A 24,283-nucleotide genomic window follows, 5' to 3' on the forward strand; every position below is an offset into this window, starting at 1 on the left:
AAACCCTTTACGGGGACCTTTGAGCCAACGGTTTTTCATGTTTTTTGCTTCTAGTGAAAATAATGCGATTTATCTAGATATCGTAGAACGAAGTAGAAATATCTTCGTGTTTTTGATTTCCTTCTGTTAAATTGAAATTTGTAGTAAACCACATTTTGTGTTTAAGTTTGAATTAATACATCCGCTATGGGGACCCCATTCCCAACATTATTTTATTATCTTTCATATGGATGAACAAAAGTTAACTTCGAAGGTTGTCGTGTTTAGTATTATTCATAAAAAACCTTTTACTTGAAATTTAAAATTTACACCATTTTGTGTCTAATTTAGGATTTTTAAACCCTTTACGGGGACCTTTGAGCCAACGGTTTTTCATGTTTTTTCTTTCTACTGAAAATAATGCGATTTATCTAAATATCGTATAACGAAGTAGAAATATCTTCGTGTTTTTGATGTCTTTCTGTTAAATTGAAATTTGTAGTAAATCACATTTTGTTTTTAAGTTTGAATTAATACATCCGCTATGGGGACCCCATTCCCAACATTTTTTTATTATCTTTCATATGGATGAATAAAAGTTAACTTCGAAGGTTGTCGTGTTTAGTATTATTCATAAAAAACCTTTTACTTGAAATTTAAAATTTACACCATTTTGTGTCTAATTTAGGATTTTTAAACCCTTTACGGGGACCTTTGAGCCAACGGTTTTTCATGTTTTTTCTTTCTACTGAAAATAATGCGATTTATCTAAATATCGTATAACGAAGTAGAAATATCTTCGTGTTTTTGATGTCTTTCAGTTAAATTGAAATTTGTAGCAAATCACAATTTGTGTTTAAGTTTTAATTAATACATCCGCTATGGGGACCCCATTCCGAACATTTTTTTTATTATCTTTCATATGGATGAATAAAAGTTAACTTCGAAGGTTGTCGTGTTCAAAAAAAAACTTTTACTTGAAATTTAAAATTTACACCATTTTGTGTCTAATTTTGGATTTTTAAACCCTTTACGGGGACCTTTGAGCCAACGGTTTTTCATGTTTTTTGCTTCTAGTGAAAATAATGCGATTTATCTAGATATCGTAGAACGAAGTAGAAATATCTTCGTGTTTTTGATTTCCTTCTGTTAAATTGAAATTTGTAGTAAATCACATTTTGTGTTTAAGTTTGAATTAATACATCCGCTATGGGGACCCCATTCCCAACATTATTTTATAATCTTTCATATGGATGAACAAAAGTTAACTTCGAAGGTTGTTGTGTTTAGTATTATTCATAAAAAACCTTTTACTTGAAATTTAAAATTTACACCATTTTGTGTCTAATTTAGGATTTTTAAACCCTTTACGGGGACCTTTGAGCCAACGGTTTTTCATGTTTTTTGCTTCTAGTGAAAATAATGCGATTTATCTAGATATTGTAGAACGAAGTAGAAATATCTTCGTGTTTTTGATTTCCTTCTGTTAAATTGAAATCTGTAGTAAATCACATTTTGTGTTTAAATTTGAATTACTACATCCGCTATGGGAACCCCATTGAAAACATTTTTTTATTATCTTTCATATGGATGAATAAAAGTTAACTTCGAAGGTTGTCGTGTTTAGTATTATTCAAAAAAATCCTTTACTTGAAATTTAACATTTACACCATTTTGTGTCTAATTTTGGATTTTTAAACCCTTTACGGGGACCTTTGAGCCAACGGTTTTTCATGTTTTTTGCTTCTAGTGAAAATAATGCGATTTATCTAGATATCGTAGAACGAAGTAGAAATATCTTCGTGTTTTTGATTTCCTTCTGTTAAATTGAAATTTGTAGTAAATCACATTTTGTGTTTAAGTTTGAATTAATACATCCGCTATGGGGACCCCATTCCCAACATTATTTTATAATCTTTCATATGGATGAACAAAAGTTAACTTCGAAGGTTGTCGTGTTTAGTATTATTCATAAAAAACCTTTTACTTGAAATTTAAAATTTACACCATTTTGTGTCTAATTTAGGATTTTTAAGCCCTTTACGGGGACCTTTGAGCCAACGGTTTTTCATGTTTTTCTTTCTACTGAAAATAATGCGATTTATCTAAATATCGTATAACGAAGTAGAAATATCTTCGTGTTTTTGATGTCTTTCTGTTAAATTGAAATTTGTAGTAAATCACATTTTGTGTTTAAGTTTGAATTAATACATCCGCTATGGGGACCCCATTCCCAACATTTTTTTATTATCTTTCATATGGATGAATAAAAGTTAACTTCGAAGGTTGTCGTGTTTAGTATTATTCATAAAAAACCTTTTACTTGAAATTTAAAATTTACACCATTTTGTGTCTAATTTAGGATTTTTAAACCCTTTACGGGGACCTTTGAGCCAACGGTTTTTCATGTTTTTTGCTTCTACTGAAAATAATGCGATTTATCTAGATATCGTCTAACGAAGTAGAAATATCTTCGTGTTTTTGATTTCCTTCGGTTAAATTGAAATCAGTAGTAAATCACATTTTGTGTTTAAGTTTGAAATAATACATCCGCTATGGGGACCCCATTCCCAACATTTTTTTATTATCTTTCATATGGATGAATAAAAGTTAACTTCGAAGGTTGTCGTGTATAGTATTATTCATAAAAAACCTTTTACTTGAAATTTAAAATTTACACCATTTTGTGTCTAATTTTGGATTGTTAAACCCTTTACGGGGACCTTTGAGCCAACGGTTTTTCATGTTTTTTCTTTCTACTGAAAATAATGCGATTTATCTAAATATCGTATAACGAAGTAGAAATATCTTCGTGTTTTTGATGTCTTTCTGTTAAATTGAAATTTGTAGTAAATCACATTTTGTGTTTAAGTTTGAATTAATACATCCGCTATGGGGACCCCATTCCCAACATTTTTTTATTATCTTTCATATGGATGAATAAAAGTTAACTTCGAATGTTGTCGTGTTTAGTATTATTGAAAAAAAACCTTTACTTGAAATTTAAAATTTACACCATTTTGTGTCTAATTTAGGATTTTTAAACCCTTTACGGGGACCTTTGAGCCAACGGTTTTTCATGTTTTTTGCTTCTAGTGAAAATAATGCGATTTATCTAGATATCGTAGAACGAAGTAGAAATATCTTCGTGTTTTTGATTTCCTTCTGTTAAATTGAAATATGTAGTAAATCACATTTTGTGTTTAAGTTTGAAATAATACATCCGCTATGGGGACCCCATTCCCAACACTTTTTTATAATCTTTCATATGGATGAATAAAAGTTAACTTCGAAGGTTGTCGTGTTTAGTATTATTCAAAAAAAACTTTTACTTGAAATTTAAAATTTACACCATTTTGTGTCTAATTTTGGATTTTTAAACCCTTTACGGGGACCTTTGAGCCAACGGTTTTTCATGTTTTTTGCTTCTAGTGAAAATAATGCGATTTATCTAGATATCGTAGAACGAAGTAGAAATATCTTCGTGTTTTTGATTTCCTTCTGTTAAATTGAAATATGTAGAAAATCACATTTTGTGTTTAAGTTTGAATTACTACATCCGCTATGGGGACCCCCATTGCCAACATTTTTTTATTATCTTTCATATGGATGAATAAAAGTTAACTTCGAAGGTTGTCGTGATTAGTATTATTCAAAAAAACCTTTACTTGAAATTTAAAATTTACACCATTTTGTGTCTAATTTTGGATTTTTAAACCCTTTACGGGGACCTTTGAGCCAACGGTTTTTCATGTTTTTTGCTTCTAGTGAAAATAATGCGATTTATCTAGATATCGTAGAACGAAGTAGAAATATCTTCGTGTTTTTGATTTCCTTCTGTTAAATTGAAATTTGTAGTAAACCACATTTTGTGTTTAAGTTTGAATTAATACATCCGCTATGGGGACCCCATTCCCAACATTATTTTATTATCTTTCATATGGATGAACAAAAGTTAACTTCGAAGGTTGTCGTGTTTAGTATTATTCATAAAAAACCTTTTACTTGAAATTTAAAATTTACACCATTTTGTGTCTAATTTAGGATTTTTAAACCCTTTACGGGGACCTTTGAGCCAACGGTTTTTCATGTTTTTTCTTTCTACTGAAAATAATGCGATTTATCTAAATATCGTATAACGAAGTAGAAATATCTTCGTGTTTTTGATGTCTTTCTGTTAAATTGAAATTTGTAGTAAATCACATTTTGTTTTTAAGTTTGAATTAATACATCCGCTATGGGGACCCCATTCCCAACATTTTTTTATTATCTTTCATATGGATGAATAAAAGTTAACTTCGAAGGTTGTCGTGTTTAGTATTATTCATAAAAAACCTTTTACTTGAAATTTAAAATTTACACCATTTTGTGTCTAATTTAGGATTTTTAAACCCTTTACGGGGACCTTTGAGCCAACGGTTTTTCATGTTTTTTCTTTCTACTGAAAATAATGCGATTTATCTAAATATCGTATAACGAAGTAGAAATATCTTCGTGTTTTTGATGTCTTTCAGTTAAATTGAAATTTGTAGCAAATCACAATTTGTGTTTAAGTTTTAATTAATACATCCGCTATGGGGACCCCATTCCGAACATTTTTTTTATTATCTTTCATATGGATGAATAAAAGTTAACTTCGAAGGTTGTCGTGTTCAAAAAAAAACTTTTACTTGAAATTTAAAATTTACACCATTTTGTGTCTAATTTTGGATTTTTAAACCCTTTACGGGGACCTTTGAGCCAACGGTTTTTCATGTTTTTTGCTTCTAGTGAAAATAATGCGATTTATCTAGATATCGTAGAACGAAGTAGAAATATCTTCGTGTTTTTGATTTCCTTCTGTTAAATTGAAATTTGTAGTAAATCACATTTTGTGTTTAAGTTTGAATTAATACATCCGCTATGGGGACCCCATTCCCAACATTATTTTATAATCTTTCATATGGATGAACAAAAGTTAACTTCGAAGGTTGTTGTGTTTAGTATTATTCATAAAAAACCTTTTACTTGAAATTTAAAATTTACACCATTTTGTGTCTAATTTAGGATTTTTAAACCCTTTACGGGGACCTTTGAGCCAACGGTTTTTCATGTTTTTTGCTTCTAGTGAAAATAATGCGATTTATCTAGATATTGTAGAACGAAGTAGAAATATCTTCGTGTTTTTGATTTCCTTCTGTTAAATTGAAATCTGTAGTAAATCACATTTTGTGTTTAAATTTGAATTACTACATCCGCTATGGGAACCCCATTGAAAACATTTTTTTATTATCTTTCATATGGATGAATAAAAGTTAACTTCGAAGGTTGTCGTGTTTAGTATTATTCAAAAAAATCCTTTACTTGAAATTTAACATTTACACCATTTTGTGTCTAATTTTGGATTTTTAAACCCTTTACGGGGACCTTTGAGCCAACGGTTTTTCATGTTTTTTGCTTCTAGTGAAAATAATGCGATTTATCTAGATATCGTAGAACGAAGTAGAAATATCTTCGTGTTTTTGATTTCCTTCTGTTAAATTGAAATTTGTAGTAAATCACATTTTGTGTTTAAGTTTGAATTAATACATCCGCTATGGGGACCCCATTCCCAACATTATTTTATAATCTTTCATATGGATGAACAAAAGTTAACTTCGAAGGTTGTCGTGTTTAGTATTATTCATAAAAAACCTTTTACTTGAAATTTAAAATTTACACCATTTTGTGTCTAATTTAGGATTTTTAAGCCCTTTACGGGGACCTTTGAGCCAACGGTTTTTCATGTTTTTCTTTCTACTGAAAATAATGCGATTTATCTAAATATCGTATAACGAAGTAGAAATATCTTCGTGTTTTTGATGTCTTTCTGTTAAATTGAAATTTGTAGTAAATCACATTTTGTGTTTAAGTTTGAATTAATACATCCGCTATGGGGACCCCATTCCCAACATTTTTTTATTATCTTTCATATGGATGAATAAAAGTTAACTTCGAAGGTTGTCGTGTTTAGTATTATTCATAAAAAACCTTTTACTTGAAATTTAAAATTTACACCATTTTGTGTCTAATTTAGGATTTTTAAACCCTTTACGGGGACCTTTGAGCCAACGGTTTTTCATGTTTTTTGCTTCTACTGAAAATAATGCGATTTATCTAGATATCGTCTAACGAAGTAGAAATATCTTCGTGTTTTTGATTTCCTTCGGTTAAATTGAAATCAGTAGTAAATCACATTTTGTGTTTAAGTTTGAAATAATACATCCGCTATGGGGACCCCATTCCCAACATTTTTTTATTATCTTTCATATGGATGAATAAAAGTTAACTTCGAAGGTTGTCGTGTATAGTATTATTCATAAAAAACCTTTTACTTGAAATTTAAAATTTACACCATTTTGTGTCTAATTTTGGATTGTTAAACCCTTTACGGGGACCTTTGAGCCAACGGTTTTTCATGTTTTTTCTTTCTACTGAAAATAATGCGATTTATCTAAATATCGTATAACGAAGTAGAAATATCTTCGTGTTTTTGATGTCTTTCTGTTAAATTGAAATTTGTAGTAAATCACATTTTGTGTTTAAGTTTGAATTAATACATCCGCTATGGGGACCCCATTCCCAACATTTTTTTATTATCTTTCATATGGATGAATAAAAGTTAACTTCGAATGTTGTCGTGTTTAGTATTATTGAAAAAAAACCTTTACTTGAAATTTAAAATTTACACCATTTTGTGTCTAATTTAGGATTTTTAAACCCTTTACGGGGACCTTTGAGCCAACGGTTTTTCATGTTTTTTGCTTCTAGTGAAAATAATGCGATTTATCTAGATATCGTAGAACGAAGTAGAAATATCTTCGTGTTTTTGATTTCCTTCTGTTAAATTGAAATATGTAGTAAATCACATTTTGTGTTTAAGTTTGAAATAATACATCCGCTATGGGGACCCCATTCCCAACACTTTTTTATAATCTTTCATATGGATGAATAAAAGTTAACTTCGAAGGTTGTCGTGTTTAGTATTATTCAAAAAAAACTTTTACTTGAAATTTAAAATTTACACCATTTTGTGTCTAATTTTGGATTTTTAAACCCTTTACGGGGACCTTTGAGCCAACGGTTTTTCATGTTTTTTGCTTCTAGTGAAAATAATGCGATTTATCTAGATATCGTAGAACGAAGTAGAAATATCTTCGTGTTTTTGATTTCCTTCTGTTAAATTGAAATATGTAGTAAATCACATTTTGTGTTTAAGTTTGAAATAATACATCCGCTATGGGGACCCCATTCCCAACATTTTTTTATAATCTTTCATATGGATGAATAAAAGTTAACTTCGAAGGTTGTCGTGTTTAGTATTATTCAAAAAAAAACTTTTACTTGAAATTTAAAATTTACACCATTTTGTGTCTAATTTTGGATTTTTAAACCCTTTACGGGGACCTTTGAGCCAACGGTTTTTCATGTTTTTTGCTTCTAGTGAAAATAATGCGATTTATCTAGATATCGTAGAACGAAGTAGAAATATCTTCGTGTTTTTGATTTCCTTCTGTTAAATTGAAATCTGTAGTAAATCACATTTTGTGTTTAAGTTTGAAATAATACATCCGCTATGGGGACCCCATTCCCAACATTTTTTTATTATCTTTCATATGGATGAATAAAAGTTAACTTCGAAGGTTGTCGTGTATAGTATTATTCAAAAAAATCTTTTACTTCAAATTTATAATTTACCCAATTTGCGTCTAATTTTGGATTAGTAAATTTGAATTAGTAAAGTTCGTAAGATATCGTACAAAGCACTAAAAATAATTTTTATTTTTAATAGGGCCTATATATTTTTTAATTGTTTCTAAAATTGAATTTTACCACCCTCTATGAGGCCATTGTTCCAACGTTCTTTAATGATTTTTGTTCTTGATGAAAATTTTGATATATACCATTTTAATTGAATTTTGTTTGACATTTGGTAGGTGGATCATTGTTCCAAGTTTTAAGTTTTTAATAGTTTGTTTCTTGAGGTTTTGTATTACTATTTATGATTTTTCTAAATTTATACAAGTATTATTTTTAAGTTTTCAAAATGAATCTTGACAATATCAGCTGCTTGATTACGGCTAATTCTTATCGTATTAACGTATTAAATTCCGTTTCCTTTTGAATTGAGACATTTTGTTACCCATAACTCAAGCTTAGAGAATATAAGTGCATTGCTATTCTTACGGGGACAAAGTTAACCGGAAATACGTCATAGATTTTGGTCCCCATAAAGATTGTAAAGAAAATTATGTAAAAGTTTCCTTTAAAAATATTTGGAATTCATTTTAAGATGCAATTTGAAACAAGTCATAAAAGTGAAATATATTTTCGATTTTACGATAAAAGCGGAGGAGATATTGCGTTTTCTAAATGTCCCCGTAAGTGACTTTTTAAACTCGGTCCTCATAAGCAATGTAGGACATGTATGGGTGTGTGTGTGTGTGTCTGTCTGTCTGTCTGTCTGTCTGTCCGTTGTCACACCCACGTGACCGCGTTCGCAGTTTGCGTATCGGAGCAAACGTGTTCGCCATTTCCGAACTGCTTTCACAGACACGGAAATGGCTCCTCTACTTGAGTTCTCACACCACCATCTTCTCGTCTTTGTCCATCCCACACGGACACCAGTCTGTACTTACTGGCTTCTAATCACCACCATCTTTTGGTCTTCGTCCATTCCACTTGGACACCAGTCTGTACATACTGGCTTCTAATCACCACCATCTTCTGGTCTTTATCCATCCCACTTGGACACCAGTCTGTACGTACTGGCATCTAATCACCACCATCTTCTGGTCTTTGTCCATCCCACTTGGACACCAGTCTGTACATACTGCCTTCTAAACACCACCAACCTTCTTCCGTCTATTCCACATAGACACCAATCTGTATCATTGGCTTCTACTCCATTATCATCGTTTGGTTTTAGGATATACGCGGCGATCAGCTAGGGTTACGAGAAACGTCTAGCCTCCCTAAGGTGGGATCGCCACCAAAGGTTTTCGTAATTGCGCTTTTTCCTTACTATTATAATGGAAACGAATCGTATATATACCCCAAAATCTGAAGAAAGCGGGCAAGAGGGGTACCCTTCACTTTAAACGTCAATATTAGCAAAGTTTGAGATGATAATAGGTATAACTTTATTTTAAACGATTTAACTATTATTAATGTTAATTATTGAAGATTAAAATAATTAAAAATAATTATATTTATTTAATTATTAAAGATAAACCTCTCGTTCAAAGAGAGAGATTATCATTGCCTCCTATATCTACCAAGGCCCGTGCATGCGATATATTTCCTTCATTGCCTCCTATATCTTTCAAGGCCCGTGCATTGTGATATATTTCATTCATTGCCTCCTATATCTATCAAGGCGCGTGCATTGTGATATATTTCATTCATTGCCTCCTTTATCTATCAAGGCCCGTGCATTGCGATATATTTTTCAAAACAACAACAAAAATGGGAAGCTCCTCTCAGAAACATAATAATTTCTTTTCTCTGTATATGAAATGAAAATATGGATAATATTGCGCTCCTTCTTTAACGGTATGAATCCTTGCCTGTCTATTAATATTTTACGTAGGAGTAATACATTTTTAGCGAAGTCTAGAGAGGATAAACATAAGCGAAATTGTTTCGAAAAAAAATACTGCTTCCACTAATGGGTTTATACTCCTTGTTACTGTTGTATAGAGTAATCATGATAAAAGCTTAAAAAATACGAGAGGACAGACCTTTTTTATCCTCTTGTTTTATTCTTAATAAGAATATAAAACATTTATTTTTTGATGCTAAGATTGCTTTAAAAAAATCCAAACGGTTAGGCATTGGTAAAAGAGACAAATGATATTTTTCAAATCTAATGAGATAACGCCCACCTAGTTGAAAATTGGCCTTTTTTATCCGCGGGATCCATTCTTAATGAGAATTTCGATGCTAGTAGGTTGTCAATTAAACTACTGGTATATTATTGTTGTTGGAAATTGGATATTAAGTCAAATTAAGTGGTTGTAAAGAGCCAGCAGGTTTTTGCCGCTTCTTTTTGTGAGTATTTGATTTTTGTATGTAAAATGGAGGAAGATAATGTTGAGAGTAAGGATGAAATGCGGAAGCGCAAAGCGCGGGAAAGGATGAGGGCAAAAAGGTCGACGTTTTCATTGGATACTTAAGTTTATATAATCTTCTCGACACGGAGAGGTAATATTTTGGTTTTCCCAACTTGTTATACTTATTTTTGTATAATATTAAATTGTCCCGAAGTGGCGCCTTAGCGCCACCGCTGTCAATCTATTAAAAAACATTAGTTCGCGGGGATAAAAACCCCCGTCTACAATCTGTACACAGCAGTCTAGTCCGTGTTCGCGAAAAAAACCAGTTTATTGTTTGCTTAAATGTTTACTAAAAGTTCTTTGTTGTTCAACTCTGAGTCTATCCTTCCTCGCCATGGATCATTTGGTAAATATAAGTTAGTTATGGACAATAAGTCCTTTAAACGGGCAACCTGGGAACTTCTGAGTGTTCTTTTAATTTAAATATCTTTGTGGATCGTGAAATTAGGCCCCCTTTCCTACATTTAAATTTTACGGTTACATAAAGTGGCGAGCTTGCCAGGACTTGTTAAGACTAACATTACCAATTGTGATTAAACGCGTACTTGTGCGATTTACATTGTGCCTTGCTTGAATAAACTGTCGCGTCATGAATCCCGCCGATCCGCATGCTTTGTTCGCGGCTCTCAACGCGCAGTTACCGGGATCCTATACTCCCCCGAGGAGGAACACTCCTCCTCCAAGCCTTGGTACTAGTCCTGCGCATGGTCAAGGACAAGCGGCAGGAGGATTCCAACCTCCGCCGCCGCTACCGCAAGGTGCAGCGTCGAATGTTTTGATTCAAACTATTCAAACACTCGCAACTACATTAGCAAACATAGGAACTAGACCAGCCACCAAAAATAGGCCTAAACCGCCCCCTGACTTAATATTTAGTGGTGTCGAAGGTGAAAGCGCGCCGGAATTCCTTCGGACTTTAACGGAATTCGCTGCATATCACAGCATGGCAGACCATGACATTATCGCGTTTCTCCCACAAATATTAAGGGGCCGTGCATTAATTTGGTTTAGAGACTTGAATAGGCCAAATCAAACAATTACGTGGCGTACAGTAAAAGGCGCGTTTAGAGACTATTTCTTTTCTGTGCGAGCGGAGGAATCCCTCCTAATATATTTATTCCGAGAATTGGGCGAAAACTTACAATGGACTGATTGACAGCTACATTAGCCGTGAATATCGTGTGGGAAAGTAATAGGAGAATGAGCTATAAGACGGTACTGTTAGCTTAGCTAGCTAATAACTAGGCTACAACAAACTTAGTGAGATGAGTAGTGGCTCCTATATTGCCATATTTATTCTAATACAGTCAAAGGCAGAGAGCTGCCATTATTGGCAAAACCCTTTTTTATTCTTTTCTAAATTTTAGGATCAGTAGTATAGAGCCACACTTCCTACCTCCGTAGGTGTAGAATGTAGGTGTAGAGTGTAGGTGTAGAATTTCAAGGTCACCCTCTGCCACGCCCACTTGGGAAACAGCGCCCCCTCGCGGGAAAACTCCCGCGCGCCCCCTCGCGGGAAAACTCCCGCGCGCCCCCTCGCGGGAAAACTTGCGCGCGCCCCCTCGCGGGAAAACTCGCGCGCCCCCTCGCGGGAAAACCCTGCGCGGGAATCTGGCAGACCTGTCTCTTCTACAACTGTATCTGTGACGTCATTGGCGGGAAAATCTACAACTGTATCTATGACGTCATTGGCGGGAAAACACCGTGCGCCGCCTATTGGGAAACTCCTCCCTTCTACAACTGTATCTGTGACGTCATTTGAAGAATTGTATTTGTGACGTCATTGATAAGAGACGAGAATGGATAGCTTTAAACGTACATTGCCAAGGGTTAATGTCTGCTGGAAGTTGCGCAATCCATTGTAATTTTTAGTTTGACTCAAAATTTCAACCTTTTTTCAAGGAGTTTATTTTGATTATGGTATTGTTTTAATGGTAATTAAAAGGTACACGTAAAAGCGTAATTAATATATAAGAAAATCATCTTAGACGTAATAGTAGAAAGCGTAATTAACCTCTGAAAATCAAAGTGTTACTGGTGTATTAGCGTCTATTTGTAAGCCTTGGTTAAATTCTGCCTATAATAATCCAACAATTGTGACGTCATTCGAAGAGTTGTTGTATCGCGTAACGTATATTAAGGGGTGGCGGTAAAGTTTTATCATTGCTAAATGAAAATGTGTCAGGTTCATAACGATACAGTAGAGGTTTGGGTCGGTAATGGCTTACTGGAAAAGGACTGATACGGGTGTAGAGTTATACTTACAAAAGGAACAAAGATTTGACAGCTCAAACGGAATCAAATACCAGTACTTAGTTTCAAAATACAATCACAGAAAAGTAAGCGTGTGTAAATACTCTCCTTTCAAATCATTCGTATTCAAAACAATTCACATCTAATTTTTCTATTAGTATCGTACTAAAGTCAACGTTAGAGGCAGAGGCTACCCCGTTTACAGGCCAACACCAAAAGCCAGGACTCGTCCTAACGTGTCTAAACCTAACCTACCTCCAAGTTATAACGTTATTACGTAAGGTGGCGAGAAGAAATTCCACCACAGAATTTGTATTAGTCTTAGACGTCGATATGATGCCCAACTATAACCTCCACGAAATGTTCCTGGAGTATGCCTGAGAAAATAGTCTCTTTCTCGAATCTCGAAAAGATGATAAAACTGTTTACGTTGTACCCGCATTCGAAATGAAAGAAATAGCCCAAATACCCAAGGATAAAACTGACAACGTTTGGAAATGATGGGCGCCCACCTCTTTTACATCGAGCTTTGTTGGAAATGTCAGAAACATATTGACTACGAAGCCTGGTATAGAGAACCAATGACTAATAAGTTAGCTGTCATTTTTGAAGTCTTGTGGAGAGATCCTTGGGAACCTTCTTCTTCAGCAGAAATTCAGCGCCTTATCATGATGAAAGGTTTAGACAATGACTTTAATTTAAAAGTCAAGTAAGACCATGATACCACCGTGTGTAGAAAGAAGAAACCATCGATAACTAACCCATTGATTGATATCTTTGTAGGTTTGCGAATTACACGTTGTAAGATACTAATTTTCAGTTTTAAATAACGCTTTTTGTCATCCATTATGGCCTGAAAATGGCCAACTCATTCCATAAAGAAAAGGATACCGATCAAGAAAAGAGCCGTATCTTATTTCGACAGTTCAAAACTGAACTAAAGGAAAAATATCCAGACTCCTCCAGGAGGTGCTACTGATCTCGAAGCTTCCATTTACATGAAAAAAAGAAGTAATTTATCAGGTTAGTTTTAAAGAGTAAGTAAAAAGAAAAACAAATCTACCTTCCATTGTGTATAAAAACACTGGTCCCGGAAGCTTTGGAACAGATTTTGGCTGTTATGAAAAAACTGTCTCCATTGAGGAACTCTATTTAGATAATATAGGAGTTAAATGGTGTATATTCGTACAAGTTATTCTTATAATGACGTTATTTAATGTAAAGATTTGTATTTTAAAATAGGGATTTTGCTCATAAACTTGCATTGGTTTTGATAAGTAATCCAAATGTACCTTTTCATACTTTGGACCTATCAAATAACCTAAAAGAAGATAAAGGTAATATATTTACTAACGAAAAAAGAAATATCAAAGACAAATTAATAACAACAATAGCTCTTCATTGTATTTCTTAATGAAATATCTCTTGTCAATTAATTGTAAAGAAAAACAGAAAATAAATGTTACCAATAAACATTGTGGTGAACTTTTTATGAGGATATTATTTCTGCATTTTTCATAATAGCGCTGAACTGCCTATCTGTACGAGGTTGAATTCAGGGTTCGTACAAACCTGGGAAACTGGGAAAACTTTCAAAAATTCAGTGTTTTTTCTTCTTGGCGGTCTAGTGTAAACATGTTTTGCTGTGCTTTGGTGTGTTTTATTGTAGTTTTGTTGTGGTATAGTGTAGTTTTAGAGTGTTTTATTGTACTTTTATTGTGTTTTATTGTAGTTTTATTGTACCTTAGTGTATTTTTTTGTGTTTTACTGTGTTTTATTGTAGTTTTATTGTATTTTATTGTAGTTTTATTGTAGTTTTAGTGTATTTTATTGTGTTTTATTGTACCTTAGTGTATTTTATTATGGTATAGTGTAGTTTTAGAGAGTTTTATTGTACTTTTATTGTACTTTTAGTGTGTTTTACTGTGTTTTGGTTTGGTTTTATTGCGTTTTACTGTGTTATGGTGTGTTTTTATTGTAGTTTTAGTGTATTTCAGTGTATTTTGTTGTAATTTAAGTTATTTGTCATAAATTCGCAAAGTTTCTGTAAGACTCAATATCATATTGAACATAATAATACGTGGAACAAAGTATTTAGTTTATTATTAGTTTATTTAGTTTATTATTATTATTAGTTTATTATTATTAGTTTATTTAGTTTATTATTATTATTTAGTTTATTATTATTATTAGTTTATTTAGTTCATTATTAGTTTATTATTATTAGTTTATTTAGTTTATTATTATTTATATATATTGTGCATTTATAACATTAAAGTAAAACGAAATAAATTTCCTTACCTACATCCCCAATATAACTCCAAAATTATTATGATATTTTTCGTTTGAATCAACTAACCATTCCACGAACATCTGTCACGACAAAACGGAAACAGTAGGTGTACCATTTTTGAACGCTTTTCTCCCAATACCAGTTCAGTATAAATCTCTTCAACTAGAAAGTGTATTTTATTGTCCTTTTAGTGTATTTTATTATGGTATAGTGTACTTTTAGTGTGTTTTATTGTACTTTTAGTGTACTTTTAGTGTATTTTATTGTGTTTTACTGTGTTTCATTATTGTTTTATTGTACCTTTGTGTAGTTTTATAGTGTTTTATTTTACTTTTAGTGTATTTTATTGTAGTTTTATTGTACCTTAGTGTATTTTATTGTACTTTTAGTGTATTTTATTATGGTATAGTGTACTTTTAGTGTGTTTTATTGTACTTTTAGTGTATTTTATTGTGTTTTACTGTATTTTATTGTAGTTTTATTGTACTTTTAGTGTATTTTATTGTGTTTTACTGTGTTTTATTATAGTTTTATTGTACCTTTGTGTAGTTTTAGTGTTTTATTTTACTTTTAGTGTATTTTATTGTGTTTTACTGTATTTTATTGTAGTTTTATTGTACTTTTAGTGTATTTTATTGTGTTTTACTGTATTTTATTGTAGTTTTATTGTACCTTAGTGTATTTTATTGTACTTTTATTGTATTTTATTATGGTATAGTGTATTTTATTGTGTTTTACTGTATTTTATTGTAGTTTTATTGTAATTTTAGTGTATTCTATTGTGTTTTACTGTGTTTTATTGTAGTTTTATTGTACCTTAGTGTATTTTATTATGGTATAGTGTACTTTTAGTGTGTTTTATTGTACTTTTAGTGTATTTTATTGTGTTTTACTGTATTTTATTGTAGTTTTATTGCAATTTTAGTGTATTCTATTGTGTTTTACTGTGTTTTGTTGTAGTTTTATTGTACCTTAATGTATTTTATTGTAATTTTAGTGTATTTTATTATGGTATAGTTTAGTTTTAGAGTGTTTTATTGTGCTTTTAGTGTATTTTATTGTATTTTACTGTGTTTTATTGTAGTTTTATTGTACCTTAGTGTATTTTATTGTACTTTTAGTGTATTTTATTGTACCTTAGTGTATTTTATTGTACTTTTAGTGTATTTTATTATGGTATAGTGTACTTTTAGAGTGTTTAATTGTACTTTTAGTGTATTTTATTGTGTTTTACTGTGTTTTACTGTAGTTTTATTGTACCTTAGTGTAGTTTTAGGTTTTCGTGACACCTTAAGCAATATGGTTTTTGTTGGGGCATGCAAAAACATTTTCTAATTTAAAATAGTCTTTTACAACGTGATTACCGTGACACCAATCGGGATTATTGTGCGGTAATTGTGAGGGGCGCGTCATAACATAATTGTACTGTAGAAATGAAAGTTTATAATGTGCTTTCACTCGAAAACCTCTTGTGCCGAAAGATAGTTTAAAATGTTTGAATCGAGACACTCACCGGTTGCAGCGAGTGATTCTTCCAACAGTTGCTGGTTATAGACTTCGTTCCATAAAATACTATTAAGCTAGCTAGGATCCGAGACTTCGTTATAACTGAAGGTGAATATTATAGCGCCTATACCGTGTTATATTTTGCTCCGTTATAACTAACAGGTGTTTTTTTAAAGCGAAAACAAGGTTGGTTGGCGTCAAAGATAATTTGAAATATACGTATAACGAATAGGTTGGTTCTCTATACCTCAAGGTGAATAATATAGCGCCTATACCGTGTTATATTTTGCTCCTTTAACAGTTGCTGGTTATAGACTTCGTTCCATAAAATACTATTAAGCTAGCTAGGATCCGAGGCTTCGTTGTACCTGAAGGTGAATAATATAGCGCCTATACCGTGATAAAAATATATTTTTATCACGGATAACCTTGACGTCATACGTATATTTCAAATTATCTTTGACATCAACCAACCTTGCCTTTGCTTTATAAAAACAACTGTTAGTCATGTCTTTATCGAACATACCTTCTCTGTATACCTTGGCTAAAGTAGCGTTTTAATATACTATACGAGTATGAACTCGCTTCTCGGCATGATCTTTATTCGGGTTGTTTACCAACTCATATCGCTACTGAACTGGAAGAATCACTCGCTGCAACCGGTGAGTGTCTCGATTCAAACATTTTAAACTATCTTTCGGCACAAGAGGTTTTCGAGTGAAAGCACATTATAAACTTTCATTTCTACAGTACAATTATGTTATGACGCGCCCCTCACAATTACCGCACAATAATCCCGATTGGTGTCACGGTAATCACGTTGTAAAAGACTATTTTAAATTAGAAAATGTTTTTGCATGCCCCAACAAAAACCATATTGCTTAAGGTGTCACGAAAACCTAAAACTACACTAAGGTACAATAAAACTACAGTAAAACACAGTAAAACACAATAAAATACACTAAAAGTACAATTAAACACTCTAAAAGTACACTATACCATAATAAAATACACTAAAAGTACAATAAAATACACTAAGGTACAATAAAATACACTAAAAGTACAATAAAATACACTAAGGTACAATAAAACTACAATAAAACACAGTAAAATACAATAAAATACACTAAAAGCACAATAAAACACTCTAAAACTAAACTATACCATAATAAAATACACTAAAATTACAATAAAATACATTAAGGTACAATAAAACTACAACAAAACACAGTAAAACACAATAGAATACACTAAAATTGCAATAAAACTACAATAAAATACAGTAAAACACAATAAAATACACTAAAAGTACAATAAAACACACTAAAAGTACACTATACCATAATAAAATACACTAAGGTACAATAAAACTACAATAAAACACAGTAAAACACAATAGAATACACTAAAATTACAATAAAACTACAATAAAATACAGTAAAACACAATAAAATACACTATACCATAATAAAATACAATAAAAGTACAATAAAATACACTAAGGTACAATAAAACTACAATAAAATACAGTAAAACACAATAAAATACACTAAAAGTACAATAAAACTACAATAAAATACAGTAAAACACAATAAAATACACTAAAAGTAAAATAAAACACTAAAACTACACAAAGGTACAATAAAACTATAATAAAACACAGTAAAACACAATAAAATACACTAAAAGTACAATAAAACTACAATAAAATACAGTAAAACACAATAAAATACACTAAAAGTACAATAAAACACACTAAAAGTACACTATACCATAATAAAATACACTAAAAGTACAATAAAATACACTAAGGTACAATAAAACTACAATAAAATACACTAAAAGTAAAATAAAACACTATAAAACTACACAAAGGTACAATAAAACAATAATGAAACACAGTAAAACACAATAAAATACACTAAAAGTACACTAAAAGTACAATAAAACACACTAAAAGTACACTATACCATAATAAAATACACTAAAAGGACAATAAAATACACTTTCTAGTTGAAGAGATTTATACTGAACTGGTATTGGGAGAAAAGCGTTCAAAAATGGTACACCTACTGTTTCCGTTTTGTCGTGACAGATGTTCGTGGAATGGTTAGTTGATTCAAACGAAAAATATCATAATAATTTTGGAGTTATATTGGGGATGTAGGTAAGGAAATTTATTTCGTTTTACTTTAATGTTATAAATGCACAATATATATAAATAATAATAATAAACTAAATAAACTAATAATAATAAACTAATAATGAACTAAATAAACTAATAATAATAATAAACTAAATAATGAATGAATGAATGAATAGCTTGTTTATTGTGCATAAAAAGAACCGTAGTGGTTCACGAGAAAATACACATTATTATTTACAAAAATATTATGTACAACCGATTAATAATTTATACATGACTAAAGATTTATATAGGGAAAGTAAAAGATTGAAACATAATAGAAATCAGCGTATTGTATTTAAGTTATCTGAAAAAATGTCAAATCTATCATTGAGGAGATTGCAGGACTGCTGCATTCTTATAATGGGATTTCTGCTATTTCTTGAGTTATAGAATAGGGCACAGTGTCGTAGAATTTTTGGCACTAAAAAGTTAAGGTGTGATAGTAAAATGGGGGATGGAGTTATATTATTAACAAGCTTATATACAAATTGTACATCACGAATTTTACAAATGTGGTCCAAAGTGGCAATTTTTACAATTTTCAATAAAGAGAGGTAATCATAGACATTATCTTTTAAATAGAAAGTGTGACAATAGAGGATAAATTTTCTTTGTATACTCTCGATCCTATTTTTTAAGTATACACTGCAGCCAGACCAAACGAGACAACCATACAAGATGCGGGACCGAACCAGACTTAGATAGAGAAGCCGAAAATGGGAGAGCGAACCTAGCTTTCTCGCCAGTTTGAGTATAACTGCCAATGTGCGGCGAGTCATACTGACCGTTAAAGTAACATGTTCTCGAAATAGAAGTTGTCGATCGAATATAACGCCAAGGTCTTTAATGGTGGTCTTTTGTGGAATGGCAGCATTGTGTAAGGTATATACTGATTGCACCTCACGGCAAAATCTTCTAGTATAGGTGACATGCACCGATTTTGTAGGATTGATTGGAATGTTATGGTGAAGACACCAACTGGAGATTGCGTCAAGGTCCAATTGTAACTCCGCGCTATCGCGAGGTGAGTTAATGATTTTACAAACTTTGTTATCGTCAGCGAATTGAAAAAGGTGCGAATATTTAACCAAAAATTGTAAGTCGTAAATGTAAATGTTGAATAAAAGCGGTCCAAGCGACGAACCTTGGGGAACGCCGCAGTTAAGTTTGTAGGTGGTAGAAGTCATGGAGCCGTTACATTTAAGGACATTGACGCGATCCGCAAGGTAGGAACGATACCAATTAAGTAGTGAACCACCCGCTCCGAGACCCTGAAGTTTATCTAATAAATATGGGTGAGAAACTCTGTCGAAGGCCTTGGCCAGGTCGAGGTAAACAACGTCGACCTGGCCCTGACCCTCGACTTCAGGAACCACCAGATTCATAAATTCAGCGTGATTGGTATCCACACTTTTGCTCTTTTGAAAGCCATGTTGGCAGGCGTTGGGAAATGCCTTGAACCAACCCTGAAGATACGAGTGCATTAATTTGTCGAAGACTTTGGCAAATACACAGAGTAGGGAGATTGGTCGGTAGTTTTTTATATCGTGCGCGGGACCACTTTTGTATATAGGCACAATAACCGCCCGTTTCCAAAGCCTTGGGAAAGTACATAGTTCGAGGGAGAGGTTGTATATATGGGTGAGAACGGGTGTTAAAAAATCAGCGCAGCCCTTTATTATAAACGCGGGGATACCATCCACTCCGGTGGAAAATTTGACAGGTAATTGGCGAATAGCATTGAGAATATCAGCAGATGGAATTATTTGTGAACAATAACGGACGGAGTCGACCCCAGGGTAATCAAGCCCGCAGGGTAAATTAGAGTCGGTTCCATCCACTGATATGGAAGCAAAATGAGGACCAAAATGTTTAGCCAAATTCTCGGCGGTCGTAATTAAGTTATCTGATACTTTCAATATAATTGGTTTAGATCCTTCACCTAGATTGCCATTAACAAAGCTCCAAAATTTCCTGGGGTGACTCCGGGCGTCGGCGCAGACTCGAGAAGTCTCCGCCTTTCTATCACGGACGGTCAAACGCCTGACAAGGGCGCGCAGTCGCTTAAACTCAATAAAGTCCGCGAGAGCCCCAGTTCGTTTGTGCTTTTTAAAATAGTATTTTTTCCTAGTAATGGCCATCCTGAGGTCAGGAGAGTACCATATGGGGAATTTGCTACTGGTCCGTGAAGAGCGTTTTGGGATGTTGCGTGCCATGGCATTCTGAAGAGTGCCAGTGAGTTGCTCGACGCAAAAATTAACGTCGCGCGACTCAAATAACACGGACCAATCGTAGTCCCGAACCATGGTGTAGAGGGAATGGTAATCGCCGCGTAAATAATTAAAGGTTGGTGGTGCAATATTTATATTGGGTGTTCCTCGCATAGCGTAATTGGTTTGGAAAGGAGGGTGAAAGTGGTCCACCTTAACAAACGAGTCGGGTAAAGGTTCAAGTGTTAGACCATTCACGTTAGTTAAACAAAGATCTAACAAATTTAAATTGTTCGTAGGAATGTTAATCTGATTAAGGTTGAGAGAAAAGCACAGTTCGAATATATGAAGAGCTTTTGATTTTGTAAAGGAGGAGCACCCTTGAGTTCCATAAGTTTGCCAATCAACCCCTGGTAGATTAAAGTCACCCAGGAGGACAATATCGCCAGTGAAATCATGAAGAGTCTGAACTAACCGATCACTGAAGAGCTGGTACTGTTCATCACGGTAAGATGGTTTGAAATATCCGTTACCAATCAATAGAGAGTCTCCAGAGCAATTCTTGATCTCAACCAGTACACACTCCTCAGTAGCCTCGAGATCACTGCGTCGAAAACTCCGAAATGACTTTCTCACAGCAATCAAGGCTCCTCCTCCTCTAACGCCCTTAAAATCAGGATCGGTGCGATCTGCTCGGTAAATAGAATATGAGTTAGGGAAGTAATCACAATTGAATTGAGCGGCACCAAACCAGGTTTCACTTAAGCAAATAATATCAAGATCTAGTTCCACGACATTGTTATAAAATTCCATCGATTTAGTCCGTAAACCCCTAACATTTTGGTAAGCAATAGACAGTGAATTGAACTTGGGATTGGCAAAGTTTAAGTTATTCATTGGTCGGTTGCAGTTGGCGTAGGAGTCTCGGTAAGTTCAGTTGTGTGTCTGTGTTCCGGTCGGGGGACTCCGTTGAAGGGGGCCATAATGCAGTCCACGGGCCAGATGGCAGGGTCGCTTATTTTCTCGAAATCCGATTGATCAGTGCACGTGACGTAAAAGGAGGAGTGGGTGGCATTCGGGCTTTTGGTACGTAGCCTAATGCAGTGAGCAGTAGTAATTTGGGCCACCTCGTTTAAGGTGTCGCGCAGTTCATCCGAGCTTAGGGATTCATCCAATCGACTGACGAAGAGGCCTTTGGGTGGGCTTGTGCGTCTCTTGGGGGCGGTTTTAATTCGTGATGTGGCGGCTGCACCCGACTGAACCGGCTGGCGAACTTTGGCAGTGGCGCCAGGTGTAGTGGACGGAGGTCGGGGGGCCAGTGTGTGGGAAAGGAGCGGTGGTGGTGGGCCTCTGAGCAAAGGGTTGGCTAGTAATGGGCCAGTACACCATGGTGTGGTGAGACAAGGGTCACCACGTAGTAGTTCTCTGGAGCGGGGAGCAGACGCTTGGTGGAGTTGGAGTGCTTCTTTAAGTTCCCGATTTTCTTTTTCCAGGTAACCCTTGTCGGTTTCAAGTGAGTTGATTTTAGATTCCAAAGTGACAATGTGAGTTTCTAAAGAGTCGAGTCTTTTGAGAATAACGTCGACTACAGAGTGCTCGTCTCTAGTCAGGCTATCGACCATTAAAATCTCGTGCATGGCTTTATGAACGTCGTCAAGGGTCAGTGGAGTAAGAGAATTGTCCAAGGTACCACCATTGGTGGAGGTACGTTTTGGCGCAGAAAGAGAATCCTTTTTCTTATTCTTCTTAGGGGTCATACTTCCCGGTTTACAACTGACGGAGACGTAAAGCACGCCTTATGTAATTTGGTCGCACAGGTATCTGAACAAGTCGCTCGTGGTTGTCTTCCCCAAAGAAAGTCGTTACAAACAAAGCATTTGACAGTCGCAGCCGGCATTAAGAAAATATAATAATAATAATAAACTAAATAATAATAATAAACTAAATAAACTAATAATAATAATAAACTAATAATAATAATAAACTAAATAAACTAATAATAAACTAAATACTTTGTTCCACGTATTATTATGTTCAATATGATATTGAGTCTTACAGAAACTTTGTGAATTTATGACAAATAACTTAAATTACAACAAAATACACTGAAATACACTAAAACTACAATAAAAACACACCATAACACAGTAAAACGCAATAAAACCAAACCAAAACACAGTACAACACACTAAAAGTACAATAAAAGTACAATAAAACTCTCTAAAACTACACTATACCATAATAAAATACACTAAGGTACAATAAAACACAATAAAATACACTAAAACTACAATAAAACTACAATAAAATACAATAAAACTACAATAAAACACAGTAAAACACAAAAAAATACACTAAGGTACAATAAAACTACAATAAAACACAATAAAAGTACAATAAAACACTCTAAAACTACACTATACCACAACAAAACTACAATAAAACACACCAAAGCACAGTAAAACATGTTTACACTAGACCGCCAAGAAGAAAAAACACTGAATTTTTGAAAGTTTTCCCAGTTTCCCAGGTTTGTACGAACCCTGAATTCAACCTCGTACAGATAGGCAGTTCAGCGCTATTATGAAAAATGCAGAAATAATATCCTCATAAAAAGTTCACCACAATGTTTATTGGTAACATTTATTTTCTGTTTTTCTTTACAAACAAGAGATATTTCATTAAGAAATACAATGAAGAGCTATTGTTGTTATTAATTTGTCTTTGATATTTCTTTTTTCGTTAGTAAATATATTACCTTTATCTTCTTTTAGGTTATTTGATAGGTCCAAAGTATGAAAAGGTACATTTGGATTACTTATCAAAACCAATGCAAGTTTATGAGCAAAATCCCTATTTTAAAATACAAATCTTTACATTAAATAACGTCATTATAAGAATAACTTGTACGAATATACACCATTTAACTCCTATATTATCTAAATAGAGTTCCTCAATGGAGACAGTTTTTTCATAACAGCCAAAATCTGTTCCAAAGCTTCCGGGACCAGTGTTTTTATACACAATGGAAGGTAGATTTGATTTTCTTTTTACTTACTCTTTAAAACTAACCTGATAAATTACTGCTTTTTTTCATGTAAATGGAAGCTTCGAGATCAGTAGCACCTCCTGGAGGAGTCTGGATATTTTTCCTTTAGTTCAGTTTTGAACTGTCGAAATAAGATACGGCTCTTTTCTTGATCGGTATCCTTTTCTTTATGGAATGAGTTGGCCATTTTCAGGCCATAATGGATGACAAAAAGCGTTATTTAAAACTGAAAATTAGTATCTTACAACGTGTAACAATAAAACACAATAAAAGTACAATAAAACACTCTAAAACTACACTATACCACAACAAAACTACAATAAAACACACCAAAGCACAGTAAAACATGTTTACACTAGACCGCCAAGAAGAAAAAACACTGAATTTTTGAAAGTTTTCCCAGTTTCCCAGGTTTGTACGAACCCTGAATTCAACCTCGTACAGATAGGCAGTTCAGCGCTATTATGAAATATGCAGAAATAATATCCTCATAAAAAGTTCACCACAATGTTTATTGGTAACATTTATTTTCTGTTTTTCTTTACAAACAAGAGATATTTCATTAAGAAATACAATGAAGAGCTATTGTTGTTATTAATTTGTCTTTGATATTTCTTTTTTCGTTAGTAAATATATTACCTTTATCTTCTTTTAGGTTATTTGATAGGT

The 24,283-nt window shown here is 33.2% G+C and overlaps 1 protein-coding gene across 1 annotated transcript; it reads right to left on the reverse strand.

Annotated features, from left to right (window-relative positions):
• Positions 1-19,142: 19,142 nt before the first annotated feature.
• Positions 19,143-21,462, reverse strand: LOC149690954 (uncharacterized). Its single transcript, XM_089869442.1, has 2 exons — positions 19,500-21,462; positions 19,143-19,369 (listed from the first exon to the last, which is right to left on the reverse strand). The coding sequence occupies exons 1-2, from the start codon at positions 21,460-21,462 to the stop codon at positions 19,143-19,145; spliced, it is 2,190 nt and encodes a 729-aa protein (XP_089725568.1).
• Positions 21,463-24,283: the final 2,821 nt, after the last annotated feature.

Source organism: Phalangium opilio, unplaced genomic scaffold (assembly GCF_054372755.1).
Source record: "Phalangium opilio isolate 3A_F unplaced genomic scaffold, DU_Popi_V2 ptg000026l_1, whole genome shotgun sequence".
NCBI lineage: Eukaryota > Metazoa > Arthropoda > Arachnida > Opiliones > Phalangiidae > Phalangium > Phalangium opilio.

Excerpts from the sequence above, each read along its gene's own strand:
- LOC149690954 (XM_089869442.1), bottom strand. The coding sequence starts at position 21,462 with ATGAATAACTTAAACTTTGCCAATCCCAAGTTCAATTCACTGTCTATT. Across the intron at positions 19,370-19,499 it reads TAACTGCGGCGTTCCCCAAG|CGCGGAGTTACAATTGGACC; the intron begins GTTCGTCGCTTG and ends ACCTCGCGATAG.